Genomic DNA, 25,448 nt, shown 5'->3' on the forward strand with positions numbered 1-25,448 from the left:
ATCTGAGCTTAGAACCAACCCAAAGTCAAAGCCGAGGCCAGGGGGTGCAGGCGGAGCGTCGGGCCAGGAGGCAGCCCACTCCGTCCTCTCCCGGGGCCCAGGGGAGGGTCCAGCTTCTGCTCGCCTCTGCAAGGCCCCAAAGCCCTCGGTGTCCCCCGGGGTGTCTCTAGGAAGCTGCCAGGCCTGGGAGGCGACCTGGTGTGTGGGAAGGGCTCCGGGTCCCGCCAGCCCCCGAGGAAAGCCGTCGAGCGCTGTCGGCGTGCGTGGCCGTGGAGCAGCTCGGCCTCGGCGCTCACCCGACGCCACCCAGCCGCGAACCAGACTGTCTCCGAACTCCTGGGGACAACGGTGCTTGGGCCCTTCCTTATCCCTGGAGGGGCGACGAGGCCAGCTAAGACCACGTCCGGGCGCCCTCCAGGCAGCAGAGGCCTCGAGGCCCGAGGCGGCGAGGAGGTAGCCGCGAGTAACCGCACCCGAGGGCCACCGACTTGGCCAGAAGCCCGTGTCGGACCAGGAGAGGAAGTGACAACACACGGCCGCCGTGGGGCCTGCCGGCAGGTCGGGCGCCCTGCTGCACGAGCAAGACTTTACGGATTCAGGGTCCTGGACGCCAGAGGCGACGTCCACTTCTTCACTTACAACTTGCAAACCCCGGGCCCTTCCTCCCACGTGTTTGTCCTGGTGATTGGTGCTTCCCCGGTGCACGGGGCACGGATCCTTCTGAAAATACGCGTTTGGGCCTCTGAATTTTAAAAGACAGTGGTTCTGAGAAAAAGAAAAAACAAACCTCGTGAAGCGTTTGTGTGTGAGTGTGCGTGTGTGTGTGTGTTTATGAGGGGGTTTCTATGGTGACTTCAATAACCAGCTGTCACCGCTGTCACTTTCTTCTCTGTCCTGTTTTTATTCCCCTGCACGGCGAAGACTTCTCAGTCATAAAAATCAATTGGAAGATGAGGTACTTGGGAACACATGATTCCTCGTCTCCTTGTCATCCGATGACTGAAAGCCTGGTGCTGGTCACAGCATTGGGAAGACTCCAGCCCCCCTCACCTTGGAGATTCTGGGGGTGATAGAGTGCTCGGCGGCTGAGGCCTGAGCGACGTGTCAGAGCGAGCTGGAACTGTGTGGGGAACCTACAGGGTGGCGCGCAGAGCTCCTCGCAGTTGACCCCCAGCCTCATCTCCCGCTGCCTCCCTAGCCCAGCTGCTCCACCTGCAAGCGATGCTTGCTGGTCCCAACCCCGGCCAACATTCGCGGGCACCTCCAGACATTGCTTGTGCTGTTGGCTCTGCTGAGAATGCCCTTCGCCTCACCCCTACTTCCTCGGCCTGACCAGATCCTTCTTGTCGTTCAGTATCTAAGTGACCCCTCCCTCGTAACCGTCCTTCAGATCACCGATGAGGATGGATGGCCCTCATTTTGGGCTTCCGCGGCAATTTGTTCTTACTTCTCACACTGCCCTGTGGTGGGCGGTCTATCCTTCTCCCTGCTTACCAGTCTGCTGGCTTCGAGAGGATAGTGATAGTGTCGGTAGTGTTCTGGTGAGCTGGTTCTCAAAAATACTGATTTGTAGGATTTTCCCATTTCCATGGTATAGATGCTCTCCTTACAGCCAATTCCAAGCTATCAGTGTAAAGTCACTGAACGCAGAACTGGGAAGGGATGCACACAACTGGCTCTCGTGAGCCGATGTGAGCCAGCCCAGCTCACCCCGAAAGGTTGTCCGAATCCTTGAAACCCGAGGTCCCGCACAGAGCGTGACTTTTCGTAGCCTTCAATAAACAACGAGTGAGTGAGTGGCGTGCGTGTGTAACGGGGAGCGCTTAAAAACACGGGTGTGTGTGGCCCTCAAAGGAGATCGGATTAAAAAAAAAACAAAGGAGATCGGAATAAAAACGCCGGGTGGGCCTGCGTGGTGGGGGGTGCCATGAACTCCTCCTCGTTCCCCAAGTCAAACCTTCCGACTCTGTGTTCCAGATGCAGATTGAGTTCATAAAACAAGGAAGCATGAACTTCAGATTCATCCCTGTGCTCTTCCCGAATGCGAAGAAGGTAAACCAACAAACAAAACCACCTTACGATTCTAGCTTTGGTTGGCTTGCTATCTGGGATGTTACGTGCAGAGCTGGTGAACCCTTTCTCAGTCCTTAGAGATAACCGTGTTACCGGAAAGATCCACAGGTTGCAGCGCTCAACTCAGCAGCATGCATCAGGAAGGTTTTAAGGTGTTATCTGATGGACCATCGCTGTCCTAATTGTGCAAACAGCCTTTACACACAAAGCAGTCGTTTGTGTTTTAACTCATGAGAGAGAAAAAAAAAAAAAAAAAGACTGTTCATCTGATACTTCTTATCTCTCATACATAAAAGTCAAGACGTGTAGGGTTTTTTTGCTGACTGTCCGCAGAAGTATTTTGCTGCAGAGTTCAGCTCCCAAATCTGTAGATGACAGCAATTAGATCTACAGAGTTGCCAAAGTGAGGGTTTGCTGTGGTTCATATGAAGGTTTTTTTACACCAGAAGAACATTCTGGCAGGGGAGGGAGGGGGACAAAGAATCACCCCGAGGCCATGCTCCAGGCTCGGCAGAGGGAAGACAGAGGTGTGATAAAGGTGTTGAGCGTCCCACAGCACCCTGCCTCGGGCCCAGCTGCACCCGGGGCGGGGGTCCCCGGGGCATCAGGGCTGCAGGTCTTCTGCGAGGAAGGGGGCAGAGGCCCACTGACATGAGAGGGATGCGGGGATCCCGAGGGTCACACCCTGTGCGACAGCATGCATTTCTGGGCTCTCGCTGCTCCTGCTGCAGGGCCCCCTTACTGGTCTCCCTGTGTCCTTTGACCCTGCACTAGCCGTCCTCTCCCTGCCCTCAAAGAGGAACGTCTGAACCGGAGACCTGGTCTGTCTCTCTCCAGCTGAGAGGCCTTGGGGTGGGAAAGATCGAGCACGCCTCTCCCCGCCTCACAGACGGGGCCCCGGCTGTGCAGCGGGCTGTGCCCACGGCTCGGCCTCCCGGCCTCCCCGCCCCGGGCAGGCGCGGCGCCTCTGTGCTCTGGTCCTCCTGGACTGGGCCCGCGCCCGCGCCCTCGCCCGCGCCCTTGCCCACGCCCCCGCCGCGTTCTTTCTCGTTCCCGCGCCTTCGCACTGTCTGTTCCCCGTTCGTGATGCCCTTCCCTGTCTGTGTGCCCCCACCCCCGCTCAGCCTTCTACCGCCCCGTCCGCCTAGACTCCTCTGACCTCCCGTCCCCTTTGCCAATAGACCGGATTATCCTTCTGCTGAGCGCTTTGGCTACAGGGCCTTGGCTCCCCCAGGACGTGCTTCGGGGAGGAGACTGGCGGGAACGTGGTGATGGAAAAGGAGACCGGCTCCTGGTTGGCTTTTATTCATGTTTTTAAGACTTTTTCCGACAATTCCCTTGTCGCCTGTGCTCGGGGCCGACTGCTCCCACCTCCCGCCCCTTCGGCCCACTGCTGCCTAGCACACGGTTTCTTTACACTTTCGTTTACACCCCATCTTAGACGCTGGACTCCTCCGGGCAGGAACTGTGTCTTTTTCATTTGGGTGTCGTCGACACCCAGTGTGACGTGATGCCTGGCGTGTAGCAGAGGCTGCTTCTGAGCTTCTTCTGCAATCCCCAAAGGATCCGATCCGCTCAGAGAAAAAACCTGCAAGGCCCCATCTGGCACGGGCCCCTCTGCTTCCAGGCCTGCTCGCCTGCGCTGTCTCACGGCCTCCTCTCTGGCCACACAGGCCGGCCGCTCCTCGAACAGGCCCGGCACGGCCCCGCCACAGGGCCTTTGCACTGCCCGGACCCAGACATCCACAGAGCTGGCCCCCTCTGCTCCCGTAGGTGTCGGCTCATTTGCTCAGCGAGGCCTTTCCTAAACACGCGAGTGAGAGCCGCCGACCTTTCAGCCCCGCCCCGGCGCCGCCTCCCTTTCCCCTTTCTCCGTCTTATTTTTCTCCCTGGCGTGTACGGGCATCAGACACCCCTGTACGTCGCTTATTTGTTATGTGTCCCCCAGCAGAACGTCCACTCCGGGAGGGCGGTGTGAGGCGCGCCCTCGGGGTCCCCGGCTCACGGCTTCGGCTTTCCCCGGGTAAGGGGCATAGGATAAAGGATGCGGAGTTCGGGTCAGCATGCTGCTCCTCAAGCCGCGAGGACCCCCAGGCCTCCCTGAGGGGAGGCACGGCTCGCACCCGAGCGCCTCGGCCTAAGCCCTTCCAGGAGCCCAGCGGGCTGGGGACCGAGCCTGGGGTCCGGGGTCCAGGCTCCTGCCTAAAGGCCGCCCCCTCGGGCCCCCTCTCGCCCCCAGGAGCACGTGCCCACCTGGCTGCAGAACACTCACGTCTACAGCTGGCCCAAGAACAAGAAGAACATCCTGCTGCGGCTGCTCCGAGAGGAGGAGTACATAGCCCCTCCCCGGGGGCCCCTGCCCACCCTCCAGGTGGTGCCCCTGTGACGCCCGCGGCCCTCACCCCAGGCCCGGGGCCATGCCGCTCCCACGAGACCCTTCAGGCCCAGGCTGTGCGGCCCCAGGGGACTGTCCTCCTCTGCGATTTCTGACCCCCCTACCCGCCGCCCCCCCCAGTCCGTTGCTCCTGACCGGCTGCGGCGTCCGCTCTGGGCCTCGCCCTGCTTGGCTCGTAGGCGACATGACTGACGCCGCAGTAGATGGAAGGAGCACAAACACCCCCCGTTGCTTAGAGCTACTTCTGTGACTCAGCCAGATGCCCGGGCGCCCTCAGACCAAGCCTGATTCCTGTGCCAATAATAAAATATTGAGTCTTTTGTAAGGTGGCTTTTTACTTCTCTCAAAGGAGATAGATGGGCGCTAATTCCTCATGGCGCGGGCAGTTGCTTCAGGTAAGCTGCTTAGATGTAGCGTCAGATACATGTAACCGACTGGTCTCTATGAAGATTAGAGCCAGAGTTACGCAGCCCCTTTGAGCGTGATCTTCAAAGCTTTACTCTCTTCCACAGAAACCGCTCTGTACAACGCACAACCGTGATTCTACATAAGAGGGCCTGGCTCTGCAGGTCCGTGCCTGCGATGGGAGCAGAGGAGGCGGCAGGTGGGGGGGCTGCGGTGGTGGTGGTGCTCTGCGCTCTGGTCCTGCTCCTACCGCCAGCTAGCCGTGTGACCTTAAGCAGGTCCTTTCACTTGCCTGAAAGCCTGAGGACTCGCTTCTGAAATGACATGGACAAAAATATCTCTAGGGTCCTAAATGGCTTAAGGTCTGGGACCAAAGTCCTAGACACTTTTTATAAAAATTCATATTTTATTTATTTATTCATGAGAGACACAGAGAGAGAGGCAGAGACACAGGCAGAGGCAGAAGCAGGCTCCCTGCAGGGAACCCCATGTGGGACTGGATCCCAGGACCCCAGGATCACACCCTGGGCTGACGGCAGGTGCTAAACCACTGAGCCACCCAGGTGCCCCTAGATACTCTATAGAAGGATGACTGACTTTTCATAATTCTATCTCCCAGAGGATAAAATTACATTTCCTTAACAGAGACATTTTCTTCTTTTTTAAGTCTCTTCAACAGCACCCTCACATTTGTAATTTTAGAAACATAGATACCTTGTTCATCTGATCTTGAGAAAGCATAAACATATCTGTATATGAAATATATATACATATGTGTGTGTGTGTGTATAAAATCTACATAAGCTATAGCACAAAGTGGGCTGACGTTAGTTATGGCCTAAGTAGTAAGCTAATATGAAGATTTGGAGGGGGGGTGGTTACTGCTTCCTGCTACCCATCCACCTAATCTCTGAAACAAGGCTCAGTTGTGCTGTGAGCTAGTTCAGGCCTCGGATGTGACTGTAGGGAAAGGACAAACACCAACTATAAACAGGAAAGTTTGCTGATGAATTGCAAAGAACACAACTTCATTTACATTGCTACCTAGAGAGTCTACTGGGTGGTAAAGGTGAATGTCTTCATTTAAAAAAAAACAGCACAAAATAAATAAATAAAAAATAAAATAAAAAACAACAACAACAACATGGATCCCTGGGTGGCTCAGCGGTTTAGCGCCTGCCTTCGGCCCAGGTCATGATCCTGGGGTCCAGGGATCGAGTCCCGTGTCGGGCCTCTTGCATGGAGCCTGCTTCTCCCTCTGCTTGTGTCTCTGCCTCTCTCTCTCTCTCTCCCCCCCCCCTCTCTCTCTCTCTGTGTCTCTCATGAATAAATAAATAAAAATCCTTTAAAAATTTAATTAAAAAAATAAACAACAACAACAGGAAAGGGGGGAAAGCTAGCATACCTGAAGTCATCATTACCCAGAGTAAGACTATCACAAGCATCTTTCGCACTGTAGCATTTGGGACCTGGTGGGACTATCTTGTGTGATTAACTCAAAATGCCTAAGAAATGCCCCAAACACAAACTTCTTTCTCTCTCTTTATTATCCTTTTTGGAGGCGACACCATCTTTTTTTATTATCTTTTTTTGGAGGTGACACCGAATTAAGGATTCACCCGATTGTAAGTAAAATGACATCAGCGATTACTTCTCTGAAATGTTTCTAGTTTGCAAGGGTTTAATAATGTGATGGTGTTACCCCTCCTCCCTTCAGAGACCTGTCCTGAGGTCTCAGCCACCGTTCTCACCCCCCAGGCATGCCAAAGGAAGGTCCCTGGTGTTCCGCAAGTAGTCATTAAAGTGTTACAGCTGGTGGCACTTGTAGCAAAAAAAAAAAAAAAAAGGAAAACAAAAAGTACACACACACACACTCAACACCTGGCCAGGTGATGAAAAGTCTGACCCTTGAAGTTTCTATGAAATCTGATGACCATGGACATCAAAGGAATTTTAACAACTATTTGAGAGCACTGACACCAAGATTAACACTTGGTTAATTTAGATGTTATCCCTGCCCTGGTGCATTCATCTGCAGATATTTTGGGGGTGGAAGTTGGGTAGGGCTGACTCAGTAAAAATAACCTCTTAGCCTCAAGGCTTTATTTAGACCGAAACTGATCTCCAGGGAGAGGTGTGCAGAATGCAAGGTTAGATTCTTGTCTACTATTTGGTGACGGACTTAACATTTGAGATGTAATTTTTAATGAATATACCTACATATGCCTGGTTAGTTTGACTTAACCTCTATATCACCCAAAGCCATCTCGGCACCTGGCTACGATCTAAGTAGGTATTAGACTGACTATTTCTCAGTTGGGTGCTCAGAAAAAATTATTGTTGTTGATACTCTTTCCTTTTTTTTCCCCAATGAAATGAATTACCTATTTAAAGATATGGAGTTTTTCTCAGTCATCTCAGCAAGGGAGGCCAGCCCTCCGCTTTGGGCATTCCAGACCTTGTTTCGAGATGTTTTGCCAAGAGCATTTTTTTCTTAACCTCAGCCACTTCATTAACCACCTCCACCACTTTGCCAAACACCCCATTGTCACCATCACCTTTGCCAAAGGGATTGCAAAGTCCTGTGATCATTGGGAAATGATCCAGAAAGAGTTTCTCAAAACACAGGATCTTTCTGTTTCTTCCTAATGAACCAAAAAGAATCAGTGAGCCCCACCTCCTCGTGGCGAGTGAAAAGAGAAGGAAGGTTAGTTAGACTGTGGGAAAATACGACAAGGAAGAGATGCCTCTCATCCTGAAGAATGATGCGTTACTCTTCGAGATAAATAGCTCTATGTGAGCCCACCCGCCAAGTAAAAACAAAAACCAGGAAGGAAGAGAGAAGGCACTAAAATAAATTTAATTCTTAAATCATTTGTTTCTGGGACCATTTGGAATTTCCAACCTGAAAAGGCCCCTAGAAATCATGCACCTCTGCAGCATCGTTCCTCCCGTGGGAATGCTGAGGCCCACAGAAACCAGGGCTTGTTTAAATTCACCCCAGGACTAGAACCCAGATATCCTGGCTTCTGGTCTGCAGACATGTATTTGGCAAACTTAGAAAACGTTCTGGCTTTTGACGGTACATTTGCTCAACAAATGACCTAGGATCTCCCAGAGGGTAAAATGAGCCTTAGGAACCTAGGAGGCCTGAGGGAAGATGCCCCTCTGTCCTCTGGCAGCAGGAGGATTAAATGATCATGTTGCAACTTGTTCTAGGGGAAATTCTTTGGGGAATTAATTATTGCTGTGATTAGACGGAGTGTGACTTTTCTTGAGGTAGTCTGGCCTATTTATTTTATACTAGTATTATAGAAAACCAAAGCACAACTTAAAGGACTTTGGCACCTCCCCGAAGCTTACAGATAAAATCTGCTCTTTGATCAATTTTGTTTCAGTTTTATCTGGCTAATCTCCAGAGCAAAAACAATGGAAAATGCTTTTATTTTTAAATACTGTAATATTCATCTTTCCCCCCGTGCTTCTGATTCTTACAAGAGTAGCATTCGTTGGAATAATACAAAGGTGTTTGGGAAATCGGCAGTACCTTTCAGATGAAGAAATGAGAAAGGTACGGGTCATGATAACTCTCCTTTGAGTTGGGGGGGGATCTGCGGGAAAGGTCCCCTTTACCAGGAGGTACATCAATAATGCCAAGAGCCTCGCCCAGTTCATAGAGCTGGTATTTGGGGAGGCCTTGCACCCAGGCAGGAGAACATCTTCCTAACTGTTCTGATTTGTTCCATTTTCTATTGGAAAAAGCTTTCAGATAGAGTCACAGGATACTTGGTGGGAGCAGGGAAGCTTCGGGGGGCCCTGGGCACTCATGAGCTGCCCACTCACCCCCCTGTCATGCACCACAACCCCTCCCTCTGTGCCTGTGCATTTGCTCCCAAGTCCTTGTCCTTAGCCTCAAGCCAAACAGGTGGGACCCATGAGAGGGACACTCAGTGTCGCTGAGATCCCTATCTCACTTCTCAAGGAGCATAGGAGCGTGGGTCCCGTCCTGTTCACCAGGGTGTTTAAGGAAGTGATATTCGAGCCTCTGCTAAACAAGGAGAGAGTCGTGGACCACGGTGGACCTGGGCCAAGGTGACCGTGCGCTGGGCCAGCCTGCTCTTTTCCAGAAACACTCGAATGGAAGGAAGAATCGCAGCCCCCCCAGATCTCCCAGCACTTGTAACTGAAACCACAAGGGCGCCCATGTCTTGTCCCTGGCCTGACCTCCCTCTGCCCCCTTCGCCAGGAAGGCGCTGATGGAGGGGGGGACGAGCGAGAGAACTCAGGCCTGATGGATCCCATTAGGCTTAGTGTGCAAAGCAAGTTGAGATGAAGTAGCTGCTCTGGTATGCGTCCAAACTGCTGTTCTATTTTTAGCCTCCCCCGCGTGCTTCTTAGCCTCGCACTGAGCGCCTGGGCACCTGGATCCGCAGCAAAACGTGGAACTGAGCCACTCATTTGTAAAACTGGAAGGAAGGAGGCCATTGATGCAGGGCTTGTTTATCGCTGACGGCGAACGGGGACCTGGAATGTTAATGAGGACGGCTCTCTGAAGCGTGCCTCGCGGTTAGCCAGGAGTTCAAAGGAGAAGGGAGCCTCAGTCGTCCGCCCAACAAATGTAAACCGTTGATAGAGGGAAGGAGAAATCAATTATGCTGTCGCAGGCTTCCATGTCATTGTGTCGGAGTTGTTAGGAAAGGTAGGACAAGGACCAGATCTCAAAAGGAAACAAAGCCACATGGCCTTGAAGTATAACGAGTTTGCCATGGCAACTGATGGAAATGAGCCTCCCGGGCACTGAGCAGGTGTGTTATCTTACAGAATAAACATACTTCTCTCACTCCCCGGTTTTTATAATAAAACCTGTGTTTGGATTACTTTCCCCTCCTCTTTGTTACCCGGAGAAGTTGGCGGTCGCTCAATCAGCCCAAGGCCCTGGTGGGGGAAACGTAATCAGTGTTATCAAAAGGGCTGCTCTGGAAACGCTGGCGCGGGGCCTGGCCGGGGCGTGGGCCGCTCGGCAGCAGCTGGGCCGCAGGTACCCGCCCGGCCTTTGCCACCTGGCAGGCGACGCCCCCCAGAAGGTTCGCGCACCCATCGGGCCGGGCGGGGAGGCCGGGGCGGCCGGGCTCTCGTGCTGGCGGGGGCCAAAGGAGGAGGAAAGGAGAAAAGCGTTGAGGTGGGGCTGCGGCCTGACCCGTTTGCAGCATCCTGGGGCCGCCGGGACGCGGGCCAAGGCCTTGAGTTTGGGGATTAACTGATTCTATCTTCCAATCTGTTGTTCTCTACGGGGCTCAGTTGCTCAGAAACTCTCAGATTGGCCACCTCCCCGGGCTTTGGACCCCCCTGGGATGGGCTGGGCCGTGGAAGGTGCTCAAGCCCAACACGGGCCCCAAACGTGGAGGGTCTCTAAAATCCTCCCCGGCTCCAACGAGCGGCTGCCCCTCTGTTACTGTTACAACGCCCGCAAGGAGCGGCAGGAGCACAGGCCCACTTTCATTGTTCCCACCTTGTCACCACGAGAAAACCTCTCCTGTTCTAGCTTCGTCGGCGTCCCAGCCAGGCCGCTCATCCACCGCAGACTCCGGGAACACGGGACTTTCTAAACCACGCGTGCAAAATGACCCAGCTGGGGAGAACTCGGGCAAAGCCCCCGAGCTGACAATTGAGCGGCTTGTGACCCCCTCCCTGCCCCTGCCCGTGCTCCCGCTCGTCCTCCCCCAGGGTGCTCCCGCCCCATTCATCAGGCCCCAGGCCCCCAGACGATGCCCTGGTGGCCCCTTCACACGTCACCTTCCCTTTGACCCTAATAAATAAATAAAATAAATTTTAAAAATGAATGTCTGGAGAAATAATTTAAGCTCTGGTGTCAGTGGTGGGGAAAGTCTCATGCACTACCCCCCCCCCCCCCCCCGGCAAAAGAGCCTCACAAAGTTCAGGCGCTAACCCGTGCTGGGCGGTGACTGAAGGCGGGGGGTCCCAAACCGGGTGGACAGGGGCCTTTCCACATCCACCTTTTTTAAAATTCAAGATTCTAAACTAGGTCTTTGGCTACCAGCATGCAGTTATTCATTGAAGAGGCACATGAAGCAGAAGGCGGCCCAGGGTGAGCATGAAGGTTCTGGTTCCACACCTACCATTTCTGATGAGATGGTTATTTGAAAGCTGGTCCCAGACAGTTTACACGCAGTGGGAGCTAAGCAGCAGCCAGAGCTCAGCAACCGGTCTACAATTAGTTATTAAATGCCTACTGTGTGCAAGGTACTATGCTTGGCACAAAGATGGGTGATATACGCTCTTGCCTTCAAATTTTTTAATATCTCGGATGTGGTGGGGAGGTGTCTGCCTGGGTGGCTCCGTCGGTGGAGCATCCGACTCTTGGGGGGTGAGATGAGATGGAGGCCTTCATGGGGCTCTGTGCTCAGCAGGGAGTCTGCTTCCCTCCCTCTCCCTCTGCTTCTCCCACTGCTTGAGCGGGAGCCTATAGGAGCGCGCACTCTTCTCTTTAATGAATAAATAGATCTTTACAAACTAAATGAAGAAATCAAAGTAAAATCTGGGATATAGACAAAATTATTGAAAACCCAGGATAGGATGTGACACGTGAAAAGACCAAATCAAGACAGCACACGGTAAATGCTTAGCGAGGGGGCAGCTGCCCCCATTCCCTGACCCTCACTATGACCCAGGACTGAGCCCACATTCATGCAGTTTCAAGGTCAGATCCTCCAACAATGACTGGATGTTTTTCCGAATAAGCAGAAGACTTGCTCATTCCTCCTCCCCCCACCGATTATAATTTTCAAAAGTCCCCCTAAAATCCATCACATGGATGAGATCGAAGATGAGGGGACACGATGTAAGAAACAGGAAAGTGGAGAAGCAGTGCAGGACGAATGTCTCCAGCGGCGAGGATGCAGTCTGCAGGGCCACCCGCGCTCTAGAGCAGCCCGAGCGGGGAGGGGAAAGGCAAGGACGCGCTCCTCACCCTGCACCCTCCCCTGGCCTGGGAGGGCGGCCCCCGGCGGCGCTGGGACCCACTGGGAGGCAGGAACTGGGCTTCCACCCTCCGCAGGTGGGAGTGGGAATGAGTGAGGCCGAGGCTGGCAGCTGACTCTACAGACAACCAAGTGGGAAAGCAGAAAATGGTAAATCGCTGAAATGGGCAAGGACGCCCTCTCCATGAATGAACATTGGCGCTGTCCAATTTCCCGAGCGAAGGATGTGGCGGGAGCGCTGAGCGCGCTGGATCTGTCTTAACAAGCTTATTAGCAAGCGTCTTAACGAGGGTGTCCCTTGCACCGAGTAGCTCTGCCGTCCAACCTGAGCGTGGGCCCCGCTCACTTGAGGACAATCGTGTGACCTTAGGCATGTTACTTAATCTCAGCTCTAAAGTCAAGACGACAGAAAGGGTTCCCAGGAAGACTGTCAGGATAAGGTAAGACGGATGATAGAAATCTAGAACAGCGCCTGGCAGGTGGTAAGGACTCAGTGAATGTTCCTTCCTTGCCCTTTCCTTCTTGCTTTCTCCCTCACAACCGTGATTACTTATGGGGACTTGGAATATTTTCCTATTTCTGAAAAGTAAAAGAGCAAATCCTAACCCCCCCCCAAAATAGAGAGAGAGAAAGAAAGGAAGAAAGAAAGAAAGAAAGAAAGAAAGAAAGAAAGAAAGAAAGAGAAGAAAGAAAGAGAAAGAAAGAAAGAAAGAAAGAAAGAAAGAAAGAAAGAAAGAAAGAAAGAAAGAAAGAAAGAAAGAAAGAAAGAAAGAAAGAAAGAAAGAAAGAAAGAAAGAAAGAAAGAAAGAAAGAAAATTTAGTCTCTCGTTTTAAAAATGAAGTCTTAGGAGAGTCAATAGATGAGCTTTTAAGCTAAAAAACCCTTCCATCTAGTTTTTCAGAGGAGATAATTAGTTTGTTTTCTTACTAAGGCCTGGACCACAGCAGACTCCCAGACCAATCACGGCTTCTGGAAACGGCCTTCCTCCCTCTGTCAGGTTGCTAAGGAGCAAGACTCTCGGCGGCACTGGCTGGGATGATGAAAGGTGTAACATCTCAGATTTGGCAGTGATGTTTGACTTTAAAGGAAACTGACTTTAGAGATTCACAATGGGCCCTCAAAAATAGGATAATGGATTTGAAAAACTTTTGAAAAGTAATTTGAAAGGCAGTATTGTGTTCATATTACACCTATTATTAAGAAGGAGATTTTGAATTCAGGTCGGGAAAACTGCTACCCTCTCCCTTGGCTCTCCTTTCTCAAGAAATGAGGTATCACTGTCACCTCCAAAACAGCCCACTCCTCGCTATCTAGCCTGGAAGGAAAAGTGGGGAGAGTTGGGTAATCAAACATTTAAATTGAAACATAGTTGCCGTATTGATTAGTGTTTCTCAAACCTTTTCTTTTTCCCCCACAAAGGAATAAGTTCTCTTTGAAACTTCTCCCATGTTGGCTTAAGCAATTTTCATTATATGGTTCCTTAAATATGTACCAATATGCAATCAGGTATAAATGTTTTTTGTACTCGTAGCTCACTAAAAGCTATGAGAACACAGAATGAAAAAGTTCTAGAGATCTGCACGACAATGTGAATATACTTAACGCTACCAAACGGTACACTTAAAATTGGTTAAGATGGTGAATTTTATGTTATGTGTTTTTTACGACTTAAAAAAAACTATAAGAGCAAGTCAAACTTACAAATTAGATAAAATTGACATCACGGGATAAATTCAAATAACAGTAATGTAGTGTAAAAGTGGTAACATTCTGCTGAAACCAATTAGCCAAAATTGGGTTTAATTTATACATGTCATCATAAAACCATATGAAGATGCTTTTTTCCGCATTTTACCTTTCTTTTTTTTTTTTTCGCATTTTACCTTTCAATTGTTCACTTAAATATTTGATGGCGAGAGTGACGGACAGTCTGACTCACAATCATTCTCGTTATTATAATTTTTCCTCCCATTGGGTTACTCGTTTGAAAACTATCAGTTGATTATTTTCGTTGGTCCAACCGATTTAAAAATGGTTTGCTCCAAAATATAATCCTGATAAATCATTTTTTAAAAAAGCTCCTAACAAAAAGTCCTTCAAGGAGAACATTTGCAAGCTGGTGGTATGTCATACAAACACGGAATCAAACCAACACATCTGCTTATAATCTGAATTAAGTGACTGCTTTTCCTGACTTCTTTTGAATTCAGCCTATGTTACCATGAGACCTGTAATGACTCAATTTTCTCTCCATTTTTCTCTCTTTGAACTACTGTAAAACTTCATTTATGCTGGTGCCACGATTCCTTTGGCCTTCACTTTGCATGAACGCATCATTTGTGGGTTAAGCCAGCCCAGCTCCTTTCTCATTAGCCTGTGACAATTAAAGTAGCATGGCTATGTTTGTGATGGAAAATCAAAATTAATTTATTAAATACATTAAGAGACTCAACTTAATTGCATCTTACCATTGAAAAAGAGCAACTTTGCCTTCCTAATTAGTCAGATAATTCACTATGATTTTCATCAACAGAAAGCAAGATTTTTTTTTTTATTTTGATGTCAGGAATGCCAATCTAAAGATCACCAACTCATCAGAAGTTGAATACGGCCGCATAAGCAATCACGTGGTGCCAATCCAATTTTAAACACAAAGCACCGACGCTAAGAGTGTGTGGCTATAAAATAAACATCTCAGTTGAACCAAATAAGCTTATATTTTATTATCTAAATGTTTCTAGATTGTTGCTGAAATGAAAACAGTATTTGATGGACCGTCAAAAATATATACAGAGACTTCTATAGTTTGAGGGAAAACTGATATGTAGAGAGATAATACAAATCTTTTCAGAATTAGAACACCAGAAATTTGGGGTGAGGAGGGCATCTTCATGAGAGGGAGGCCTGGTGCTGGGTGTTGGGCCCAAGCCACTCAGGCAGGGGGAGGAAGGGGTGCATTCCTGCAGAAGGTTGGCTTGGCTCAGTGTCAGAACTAAAGCAGGCTGAGTGGATGGCCCAGTGCAGGTTGCTGGATCCCAGGTGGGTTGAGGATTGGGAATTGGGGGTTGGGGGGCAGCTCAGCATGGGGCTTCAGAGCCTGCACAGGGTAAGGGGATTGTTCTTACCAAGGGAAGCCTCATGTAATGGGGTGTTTGAGTCCAGGCAGGGTGAAGAGGACATCCCTGCAGAGAGATAACTCAGCATAGAATTTCAGAGCCCAGGACGGGTGAGAAGAGTCATCTGTAGGAAGGTGGTCCAGCATGGCTTGTTACAGCAACGCAGGTGTGCTAGCTAATAACACACAACAAGAAGGATACAGCATCACTTCCATGGTGTTCTTGACAAAGACATAGAACTTAATCATGAGAAAACATCAAAAACAAATGGAAGGACTTTCTACAAAATGACTGGTCTGTAGTCTTTAAAAGTGTCAAGAATAGGGCACCTGGGTGGCTCAGTGGTTGAGCATCTGCCTTTGGCTCGGGTCGTGATCCAGGGGTCCTGGGATGGAGTCCTACATTGGGCTCCCCCCAGGAAGCCTGCTTCTCCTTATGCCTGTATCTCTGCTTCTCTCTGTGTGTCTCTCAGGAATAAATAAATAAAATCTTTTTTAAAAAAGTGTCAAGAATATAGAAGTCAAAGAAAGAAGGAGGAAATATTCTAAACTGAAGGAGACTAAAGAGTTATGAGGAATAATTGCATCATGTGGTTCTGAACTAGAATTCCTTTGCTGTAAAGAACATTATTGGGCCATGGAGAAACTTGACTAGAGTCTGTCTGTTAGACCCCAATGTGTCAGTGTTAATTTTCCAATTTTGCTGTTTGGACTGGAGTTCTAGAAGGAAATGTTTCTGTTTGAGGAAATGTGTGCTATGATATTCAGCAGTGATGGGGGGAATCAGATTGGCAAGGTCCTTTCAAAGAGGGTTTGGGGAAGAAGGGTCTTTGTACCTTACAACCTTTCCGAAAATCTGACATCGTCTCAAAATTTAAAATTTAATGATACGATGTTAAGTTAAAAGGATAAAAATCTACTATGAAGTATGACCAGCTATGGAGAAATATCTTGCAAAATAGTAAGAATTCTCATATGGAGCATTTATTATGTGTCAGATACTGGGCGAAGTAGTTTGTATGTTTTATCTCCTTTAAATTTCACACCAATCTTACAAAGTGGGTGTTACTAGTTTGTTTTATAGATGAGGAATCTGAGGCTTGGAGAGGTTAAGTAACTTGCCCAGGTTCTTAACTAAACTATTGTACTGCTCAGAGAAAAGATTGGGAAAAAATTTCTAAAAAGGTTATATAGGGAATGAGATCCCTGAATGGCTCAGCAGGTTAGAGCCAGCCTTTGGCCCAGGGCATGATCCTGGAATCCAGGGATTGAGTCCCACATCGGGCTCCCTGCATGGAGCCTGCTTCTCCTCTCTCTCTCTCTCTCATGAATAAATAAAGTCTTTAAAATAAAATAAAATTCTTTTAAAAAAATAAATAAAAAATAAATTAAAAGATTATATAATCTAGGCATGGTCTTAAGCATGGTCTAAGGACTAAGGCATGGTCCTCCTCATATGGGTCACTTGGGCATGAAGATTATTCTCAGTTGAAGGCAGTCAAGGCCCTATAGGCTCAAGAGAAGCCTTTGTCCCTTCCCTAACTACATAGAAGAATCTAAACTGGGGGTCCTTCCCAGAGTAAGGGTTATTAGCAGAGATAAATTTTACCTGGGTGACCCATCTGTACGACAGGGCCAACATCTAATTACCAATCGTCTGCTCTTCTTATCACCCTGTGAAGTACACTCCTTTCCTCTGAAGTCCCAGACCTCTACCCACTTCTTAGATCAGAATGACAAAAATGGAGACCTCATTTTGCCCGCCTTTGGAATTTCCATGTCTGTGTGGATTCCTTGTACGTATGCTATTAAATTTGATTTTCTCCTGTTTATTTGTCTTGTGTTAGTTTGATTCTTAGTTTGGCTAAAAGGATCATGGAAGGTGACAGGAATTCATGGAAGGTGAAGGTGACAATTGGAAAAGTTCGAAACAGAACTGCTACTGGGCAGTGGGACTATGAGTGACTTTTAGTGTTTCCTTTGGTCATTTTCAGGATTTTCCAAAATATCTACAATGGCATGTTGCTTTTGCAATTAAAAAAAAAAGAGAGAGAGAAAGTTTTCATTTTAAAAGTAAATTTTAAAAAGTAAAATAAAAAAATCCTTTGTTATGGAGCAATGTTGTAAAAATGCTGATTATTCACTACCATATTGAATAACCCAAACTATAAATGTTGATATTATCTTTTAGTAGTGGTATTATCAGTGACTTTCAGTTTTAATTTTTCGCTTCTCTGTAATTTATTGTTTCCATAATTAATTCATTCTGCAAATACAGAACATCTGCTATGATTTATTTTTATAAGAAAAAAAATTTTTAATGTATTATAGAAGTCCAAAGTCATAAATTTTATTCAAAAAAGCAGAAAGGAAGGATATGTATGCTTAGAGAAAGACTGGGCACCAAAATATTAATGGCAGTTATGTTTTAGTGGAAATTCTATCTTTTAAAAATACTTTTCTATGCTTTCCCAGTTTTCAAAGATATGAACTACTTATATATTCTATTCATGGCTGTGTCTTCAGTGCCTAGAACCTTAGAAGCACTGGCATACGCATGGGAGTTCAAGAAGATTTGTTGAATGAATGAATGCTTTTGAGTGCAAATACTCCAACTATACGGTTTTTAAAAATATCATTGACCTTTACTTATTCCTTCCCTTATGGTATTTGAAAACTTTGCATTCAACCTGTGGTCTCTTCTGCTGGGAGTTCTAGGGCCATTCACTGGGTGGTAGCGATGGAGAGAGCCATGTTACAGGAAGACAGTGTGAGCAGAAAGAGGGGTCACACCATTCAGAAGAACGTCACAATGTTGTTTTGTTAAGATTTCTACTCAAATGATTTCTCAGAGGATTGGGGGTGACATATCACCATACTAGTGTCCACTGAGGATAGACCTCATGTTGCAATAAGTGGGTTTCTTGGAGTGATATCTAAGGTTCACAGCAGAATGAGGGGGTGGGATGAGGTGAGGATGACTCAATCATAAGCTCCTTTTCTGCTTGTAATTATGAAGTTCGTTTCTCTGGTTTTACAAATGAGCTTGGATCACAAACCTCAAGGGACAGCACGTATCTGGCCTCTGTGGGGAAATAAGTCCCTTAGCTGATGCCTAACTCAAGCTGACTGCCCAGGATCCACATCTCCACTTGGCTGTCCAACTCTCAACTCATTTATGGAGGAGATTACACACTATGGTGATATTGCCAAATGTGAAGGTTCTAAAAAAACCACACAAGGTAATCCTCATGTATATCCAGGGATTTCTAGAGGAGACAAAGCTTTGAAGTCATTCCAGAATCTTCTCTTTTAGCAATACGCTGGCAAATTCTGTTGGTTCTACCTTCAAACTCTACCCAGAATCTGACCATCACCCAACCATCCCTTACCTCACTTGGATTATTGAAAAAAGCCTCTTAACTGCTCCCTGCTTGGACCCACATAGCAACCATAAGTATCATTTTAAAACCTAGTTCAGGCCATGTTTTTACACAAAAAATTGCAATGGCCACAGCCCATGTCATAGGGTGCTACCTGGCGTCCTACGACCCTGTGACCTCTCTGACCTAATTTCCTACAGCTTTCCCCTTGCTCACTTCATACTAGCCACCTCAATTTGCAATCCCTCACACATGCCAGGCGCACTTAGCCTGTGCTGCATCTTCTGCAGGAAGCAGTCTCCACCCCCACCCAAATGGCTCTCTCTTTCTCTCTCTTTTTTTTTTTTTAATTTTTATTTATTTATGATAGTCACAGAGAGAGAGAGAGAGGCAGAGACACAGGCAGAGGGAGAAGCAGGCTCCATGCACCGGGAGCCTGATGTGGGATTTGATCCCGGGTCTCCAGGATCACGCCCTGGGCCAAAGGCAGGCGCCAAACCGCTGTGCCACCCAGGGATCCCTCTCTTTCTCTCTCTTAAACTCATATGTCACCTTATCAGACAGACCTTTCCTGACCCTCTGGCCAAGCAGAAACCACCTATCCATACACCATCTCCTCCACTTTGCTTTTTAGCTTCGCAGCAATTGTTACCACCTGGGCCAGTTCTGTGCACAGAGCGTGTCTGAGTTTCCCAGACATTTGGCATGACTGCACTTCCTGGCCCTTTGAGGCTGGATGCGGCCGCGTGACTTGCGTTGCCCGGTGACATGTGAGGAGAAGTGCCATGTGTCACCTTCAGTCATAAGCGTGAAGGCCCAGTGTGTTACTCACTGCTCCGGGAGTGGTTCTCGGGCGACCCAGGCTTGGGGCCAGGGCGCACACAGCCCCAGCCCACCTGCAATGAACACGCAGTGCCTGTGAGAAAGAAACTATGCTTTTGAGCCACTGAGATGGGTTGATTATTGCCACAAATAACCAGCCTATCCTGACCGACACACTCTGACATCTCACGTATTGGCTTACTGCCTCCCCCCTCCCCTTCTAGAATGTACTTTTTTTTTTTTAAGTGATGCCAGGACTGTCTGTCCACTGTTTCACCTCCAGTGCCTGGATCAGGGCCTGGCACAAGGGAGGGGCTCTGGGAATATTTGTCGTCTGACCGAATGAGTGATGACCAGGTTGCACCGCCTGGAATAGGAAGCTTTAGCGAAGACAGGCGAGTTAATCCTGGCCTCACCTAAAGAGCCTGCATGGTGCCTGCCCTGAACGTGAACCAAGCTGCCCGGCCTCGAGAGCAGAAGTGCAGCTGCTGCTCTCACCGGGAGCAGTTTGCACGCACAAACCGCAACACAGCGAGGCACAAGGGCCCGGAGAGCAGCTAAAGTCACAAGGCCAATGGAGCTCTGGCCCACAGCCGAGGGGACTCGGCGACAACCATAAATAACAAGCATCAGCAGAGTCAGTGTCGGTGCTGAATCCGGTGCTGCTCCCTTGCCCGCGTGGACACTAGCGCTTGCGATGCACCGGGCTTCGGAGCACCGGGGTTTGATCTGCCATCATCACAAACCGGCATGTGAGCCCCTCTCAGGACTTTTGCAAAAAGCTGTGTGTGCTTTTGTGAGCTGCTTTCTTTTTCCGTGCTTCCTCCTGGTATGTCTGAATTTGGACGGGGATAATGCGTTTCCTGTATCATGCAGCACCGCACAAGGAAACTCATTGTGTCCCTGCAGAGGAAGAGTACATCTGTAAGTAGTTTTTAAGAGTCTACTGAAGGATCTTGTTAGGGTGACTTATTCTCCCAGTTGCATTTGGTTGATGGAGTGGGTCACGTGACTGCCGTGCATAATGAACCGCTTCAGCTGCTGCCAGTGGGAAGCGCAGCCTATAAAACACGAAATCTCCTGGCCTCATTGAGGGCATGGCAAGCTGATCACATGAGAGAAGCCTGCCTCATTCTGAGCTGTCATTTCTTGCTGCCGCACACAATGCAGCAGTGTTGCTAGGCTTTTGCTTTTACGCTCCCCCAAAGTAACTGCCTCTCCAGCTTACTCCCAATTCACCCCAGAAAGGTGCTTCTTTCCGCACGCAATACCCTAAAAAGCCGACATTATTAGGATGTGCAAGTCATCATCTATTAAACCACACATGCAAAGGAGTCTTTATGTTGTGTCGTTAAAAAGGGAAATGTATTTACATCAGAGAGTAGGATTGGTGGGTTGTTTTTTCTTTTTTCTTTTTTTTTTTTTTGTCTGTCTCTTCCCCATCTCTTTTCCTCTCATCCTTTTCTATATTTGTTTTCTTTCTCTGTTCCATTACTTATTTCTTCCTCTTTATTCTCATTGGTAATTCCCTAATGACTGCAATCATAAGGGATGTAATTTGTCTCCCATTCTCCATGGTTGGTAGAGAATGGTGATGTCCAAGCCAAAAAACACAAATGATGAGCCTATTCCAGGAGTGATCCAGCTTGCAGCTCACTCTGGATGCTTGTGAGTCACTGAGGGACATATAGTGAATGGAGAAATAAAACCCCAGCTTTCGATAGGATAATAGAAGAAATCATGAAAAAGGCTGTGTCAAAAAAAAAAAAAAAAAAAGGCTGTGTCAGTTCCACTGGCTTCTACCATAAAGTGTTCACACGCATTCACCACTATGCGAGGCACCGTGCAGGGAGCTGAAGAGAACATGTGACCCTTGACTTGGAAAAAAGTTAGTGACTCAATGATGGTGTACATGATATATCCAAATGCCGTGGCAGCTGCACACTTGAGAGGGCTTTGGGTGGTCCCAGAAGGAAGACCTCAGTGAGGACTTAGGTTGTCAGGCAGGGCTTTGGGCTGGAGGCAGGAACTGAGCTAGACATTGAAGGACAGGTAAGGTTTAGGATGCCATCAAAAGAGCGATATACTGTATGATAAAGAAGTCAAGAGTGCATGACATCTTGATCGAATTCAGCTGTCTGGGGCACCTCACTTCATATCCCTGGTTCCCCCAGTAACCATACATGGCAGCTGTGCAGGTTATCTCACGAATGTTAGCAACAAATAGTCATCAGGTGTTAGCGTAGGCAATTAATCACAACATAAAGTACCAAGATGTCACAGCTGTAAGCTTTAAATTGATGATGAAGACAGCAAAATTGTTTTATATACCAATGAGTGTCATGGATTAAAAGCGCTGCTGAACTTAAAGAAAATAGAAAACATAATCTGGGAAATGAAAGCTTACTCTTCTAGTAGAAAAACAGCTTACAAAACTTCTTTTGGAGACCTTTAAATATGTCAGATTTGGCTTCAGCAAGTTGAGTGAATTTTCCTTTGTTGGCAGAAAGCTGGCACTGGGGCACTACAGAAACCCCCCTGGCACCTCAGCTACTTCCTTCTGACTTTGATGCTGGCTGGCAGCCCCGGGTGAAAATCCCTGGCGCTCTTCTGCAGAGGAGTGGCAAGACTTGGCAGCAACTGTTGTGTTCACAGAGAGTCGGGAGTGATGTGTTCTCAGGGTCAGCGAGGGTGGGGGTGAGAGGCGGCTCAAGGCCAACAGTTTGACTTCCTGACCCTTCCAGAAAAGTATAGCACTCTTTAATTTATTCCTAATTGGAATATTTTGCTGTGGTTTTCCTGGCCACAAAACATGCCCCTTTAACCATTTCTTCTCAATAGACCTTTGTTAGATTTGATGTCATTGTTTCTGTATCAAAATAACTTCCATGTAAAAGTCAGTACCAAAAATGCCCCGTATTCCTGTTCCCCATAACTCAGTAATATGGTTTCTGAGGTTCTTGAGGCCAGGATGTTTAGGTCTTTTGGTTCTGAGGGTTTGGAAGGAAAAATTAAGTAGACTTTATGAAAAATAGAAAACCCTTTGGGACCATCTCCCTCGTTCTGAATGTGCGTGTACATGCACATGGTTGGCGTATGCTCGTCTGCATGCATACACACACATCCTCACACATCCCCTATTTTATTGAAAAATACTACGACAGAAAACTTTAGTCTTTAGGTCCTGGTTGCAGCCCTTCACTGATGGGCACCTGAGAAGCATATGTTTGCAGGCAGCAGGGGGTAAGGCTAAATGGTCTGGCTACAACAGAAAGTGAGGTTGAGTTGATGATTCTACTGGGAGAGATTTTTTTCCCTGTGTTTTCATTCCCAAACTTTGTCACCCCCGCTGCCTAAGGGACTGAAGTCATGGTAGGCAGTACTCAAAAGTAATGCCTCCCCAGAGTCTCTCCCTGGAAAATCAGCATGCAAAAGGCAGTTGGCCCCAGAAGCCAAGGACTCCTGGCTACAGGAGTAGAATGTTAAAGCCACACAGCAGTAAAAGAAATCTGGGTTTCCTATATTTAAAATGGTCTATTGCTTCAGTCTTAGCTTTAGTGAAATCCAGAGAATAAATCCAAACTCTTGGTTTCAGAGTCTTTTTAACAGTAAGATGTTTTTGTTGTTATTCCTTACAAGATGATGAAAACGAGGTGCTGAAATTTAGATGCCTTCTGAAAATGACTTGGAATAATTATGTTTGTTAAACTGGGCAGCCCTGATATTGTCTGCTATATAAATCAACTTTCATTATTCTTTAATGACTCTTTGCAATTCTTTTTTCTCAAACTTTGCAAGCTTGACTTGTGTTCACCTTGCTGTGGAATGCTTTAAAGGGCATTTCATCTAATAGCACAGGGAAATGATAAATTATAGATGCCAAATCATATAGTAGTGATTTAAGTAGCACTGGGGTAAGGTTGTAAGCAATAAAACAAAAATTTTCCCAATCAACCTCTATATTAGGAGCAAGAAAGAAATAGCTATCTGCATAATTAAAGAGCAACATGTCAACATGCTTGTTAATATGCTAATCTTGACGGCTTTTTTAAAAAAAAATTGAAATCACAAAGCAGAATACTGGGAATATTTATCAGTTTAAGTGAAGAAGTTCTGTATTTATGAATGAGTATGAGGTAATTTTGTTGTACGCGTGCTCTGGAAATGCAGATACCAAGGAAGGAAGAAAAAGGAACTCGGTCTCAATCTCTTAAGCATTTGTGGAGTCAGGACCATGAGGTGGTTAAAAGTGACCTGGGTCTAAATTTTGGCCAAGTCCCTACTAGCTGTGTGATTTCCGGCAAGGTATTTAACCTCTTTGGGCCTGTAAAATGGGGAAGATAGCGTTCCGTCCCAGGACCTCTGCAGATACTGCTCCCCTGCCTTGAAAGTTGTCCCTTGGACATTCTCATTGCTGGCGAGGCACTTCCATCCAGTCTTTACTTCAAAAACACCTTCTATGAAATTTTCTTCAGACTGCTATCTAGGATTTCAACAGCTTGACCCCACTGATATTTTATGGTCCTCTTTCCTGCCTTGTTTTTCCCCATAGCACTACTTCCTAATAATACTAGATAACTAATTTATATTGTTTGTTTTCTACATCTCCCACCAGAACCTAAACTCCAAGAATGCAGGGATTTCTGTTTTAGTCACTGCTGCATCGGTAGTGCCTAGAACTGTTCTTGTCACAGTAGCAACTCTCAATAAATATTTGAAGGCTGAATGATGTCCCTTAGTTTCCAAAAGGTAACAATTTGGGCAGCCCCAGTGGCTCAGCAGTTTAGCACCGCCTTCGGCCCAGGGCGTGATCCTGGAGACCCAGGATTGAGTCCCGCGTCGGCCTCCCTGCATGGAGCCTGCTTCTCCCTCTGCCTTTCTCTCTCTCTCTCTCTCTCTCTCTCTGTGTGTGTGTGTGTCTCTAATAAATAAATAAAATCTTAAAAAAATAAAAATGAAAAGTAATAATTCTACGGGCACCTGGCTGGCTCAGTTGGAAGGATGTGCAACTCTTGGTCTCAGGATTATGAGTTTGGGCCCCACATTGGAAGCAGAAATTACTAAAAAACTAAACTTAAAAAAATAATAATTCTATCCCACACATATATTTCCTCATTCCGAAGTTTAATGAAGTGTAATTTTTTTGCCACATAATTTTTTCTTGGTTGTGATGATGACTTTTAACCCTGAGTACAGTGACAACCACCCCTTAGAGGCCTGATAACTACATATGGAAAGTGAAAGGTGCCAGGTTAGACCACCCTGGCCATGGCGCAGCTGTTTTTCTTTTTTTTTTTTTTTTTTTCGCAGCTGTTTTTCTAAGTCTCCAGCAGTTCACCTGGAGGAAGCGATGATGCTGCTTGCTGGACCTCCCTATTTCCTAGTCCTTTATCCACAGATAAACCAGGGACAAGGTCTGATTTACCCTTTCTACCTTGTCCTTTTACTAGCTAAGTGAGGATGCTTATGTAAATATGGCGCATTATTTCCAAAACCTGAAGGTGTGCAAGGGCAGAGTATATAAAATACTATGAGTTCTCTCTCTCCCCCCCCCATCCTCCTTCCCTCCCTCCCTTGATCTTCCCCTCACCCCACAAGGGTTTTGTTTTTTTTTTAAAGTATTGCTAAACATTGGCCTGCTAAGGGAATCAGGCAGGGAGATGGAGTGTAAGATTTCCTGAATGCCTACTGTGCTCCAGACATTACACCAGGGGCTTCACATACTACATCTAACGCATTCCCTCCACATGGTCCTACAAGGGAGATACTATTAGCCCCAATCTCTAGACAAGGAACTAAGGTGAGACCAAGGTACAGAGTGGGTGAGGGACCTGCTCGGGGCCACCTGACTAATAAGTGGCAGAGCAAGACGGAGCGTTTATCAGAAACATGACAACCACTTACATTTTCTCTTTGCCCCTGTAAGCAGTTTCCTAAGCATTAGACCAATTTGTGGGTCTTGAGCCAACAACTTCTGAATTAGAAAGTTAGTGTTCATGATGGACTTTCACAGCAGCTGAAAGCTATTGGGATCTCAGCAGCTTCTCCTCTCATCAGAGAGGCAAGGACCTACCCTGCACGCCAGGGACAGGCTGACGTCAGAGGAAGAGCGGCTGTGCCTCCCATTAGTAACCAGATGTGATCTCTCCCTCCCTCCTCATTTTACTTCTTTGATGGCACTTATGCTGCTCTGCTTTGTTTGATAAAAATGTATGTATTCATCTTATTTTAAACCCCTGGTGGGCACAAGTGCTCC

At 47.5% G+C, this 25,448-nt stretch overlaps 2 protein-coding genes across 12 annotated transcripts in view; one reads left to right on the forward strand and one right to left on the reverse strand.

Moving 5' to 3' along the window:
- Positions 1-4,793, forward strand: part of TRAF3IP2 (TRAF3 interacting protein 2) — a 41,833-nt gene extending 37,040 nt beyond the window's left edge. For 8 of the 10 annotated variants that reach the window (XM_077902738.1, XM_077902741.1, XM_077902739.1 and 5 more), the window contains 2 exons: positions 1,978-2,052; positions 4,313-4,793. In XM_077902738.1, coding sequence (XP_077758864.1) covers positions 1,978-2,052; positions 4,313-4,459 — 222 coding nt within the window. In that variant the 3' untranslated portion in view covers positions 4,460-4,793. Of the gene's footprint in view, positions 1-1,977; positions 2,053-4,021; positions 4,280-4,312 lie in introns of those variants that run through there. The other 2 variants (XM_077902743.1, XM_077902742.1) reach the window with 2 other exon arrangements.
- LOC144316975 (uncharacterized) overlaps positions 1-25,448 on the reverse strand; it is a 92,543-nt gene that overhangs the window by 11,517 nt on the left and 55,578 nt on the right. The gene's annotated exons all lie outside the window — the stretch shown is intronic.

Source organism: Canis aureus, chromosome 7 (assembly GCF_053574225.1).
Source record: "Canis aureus isolate CA01 chromosome 7, VMU_Caureus_v.1.0, whole genome shotgun sequence".
Lineage (NCBI taxonomy): Eukaryota > Metazoa > Chordata > Mammalia > Carnivora > Canidae > Canis > Canis aureus.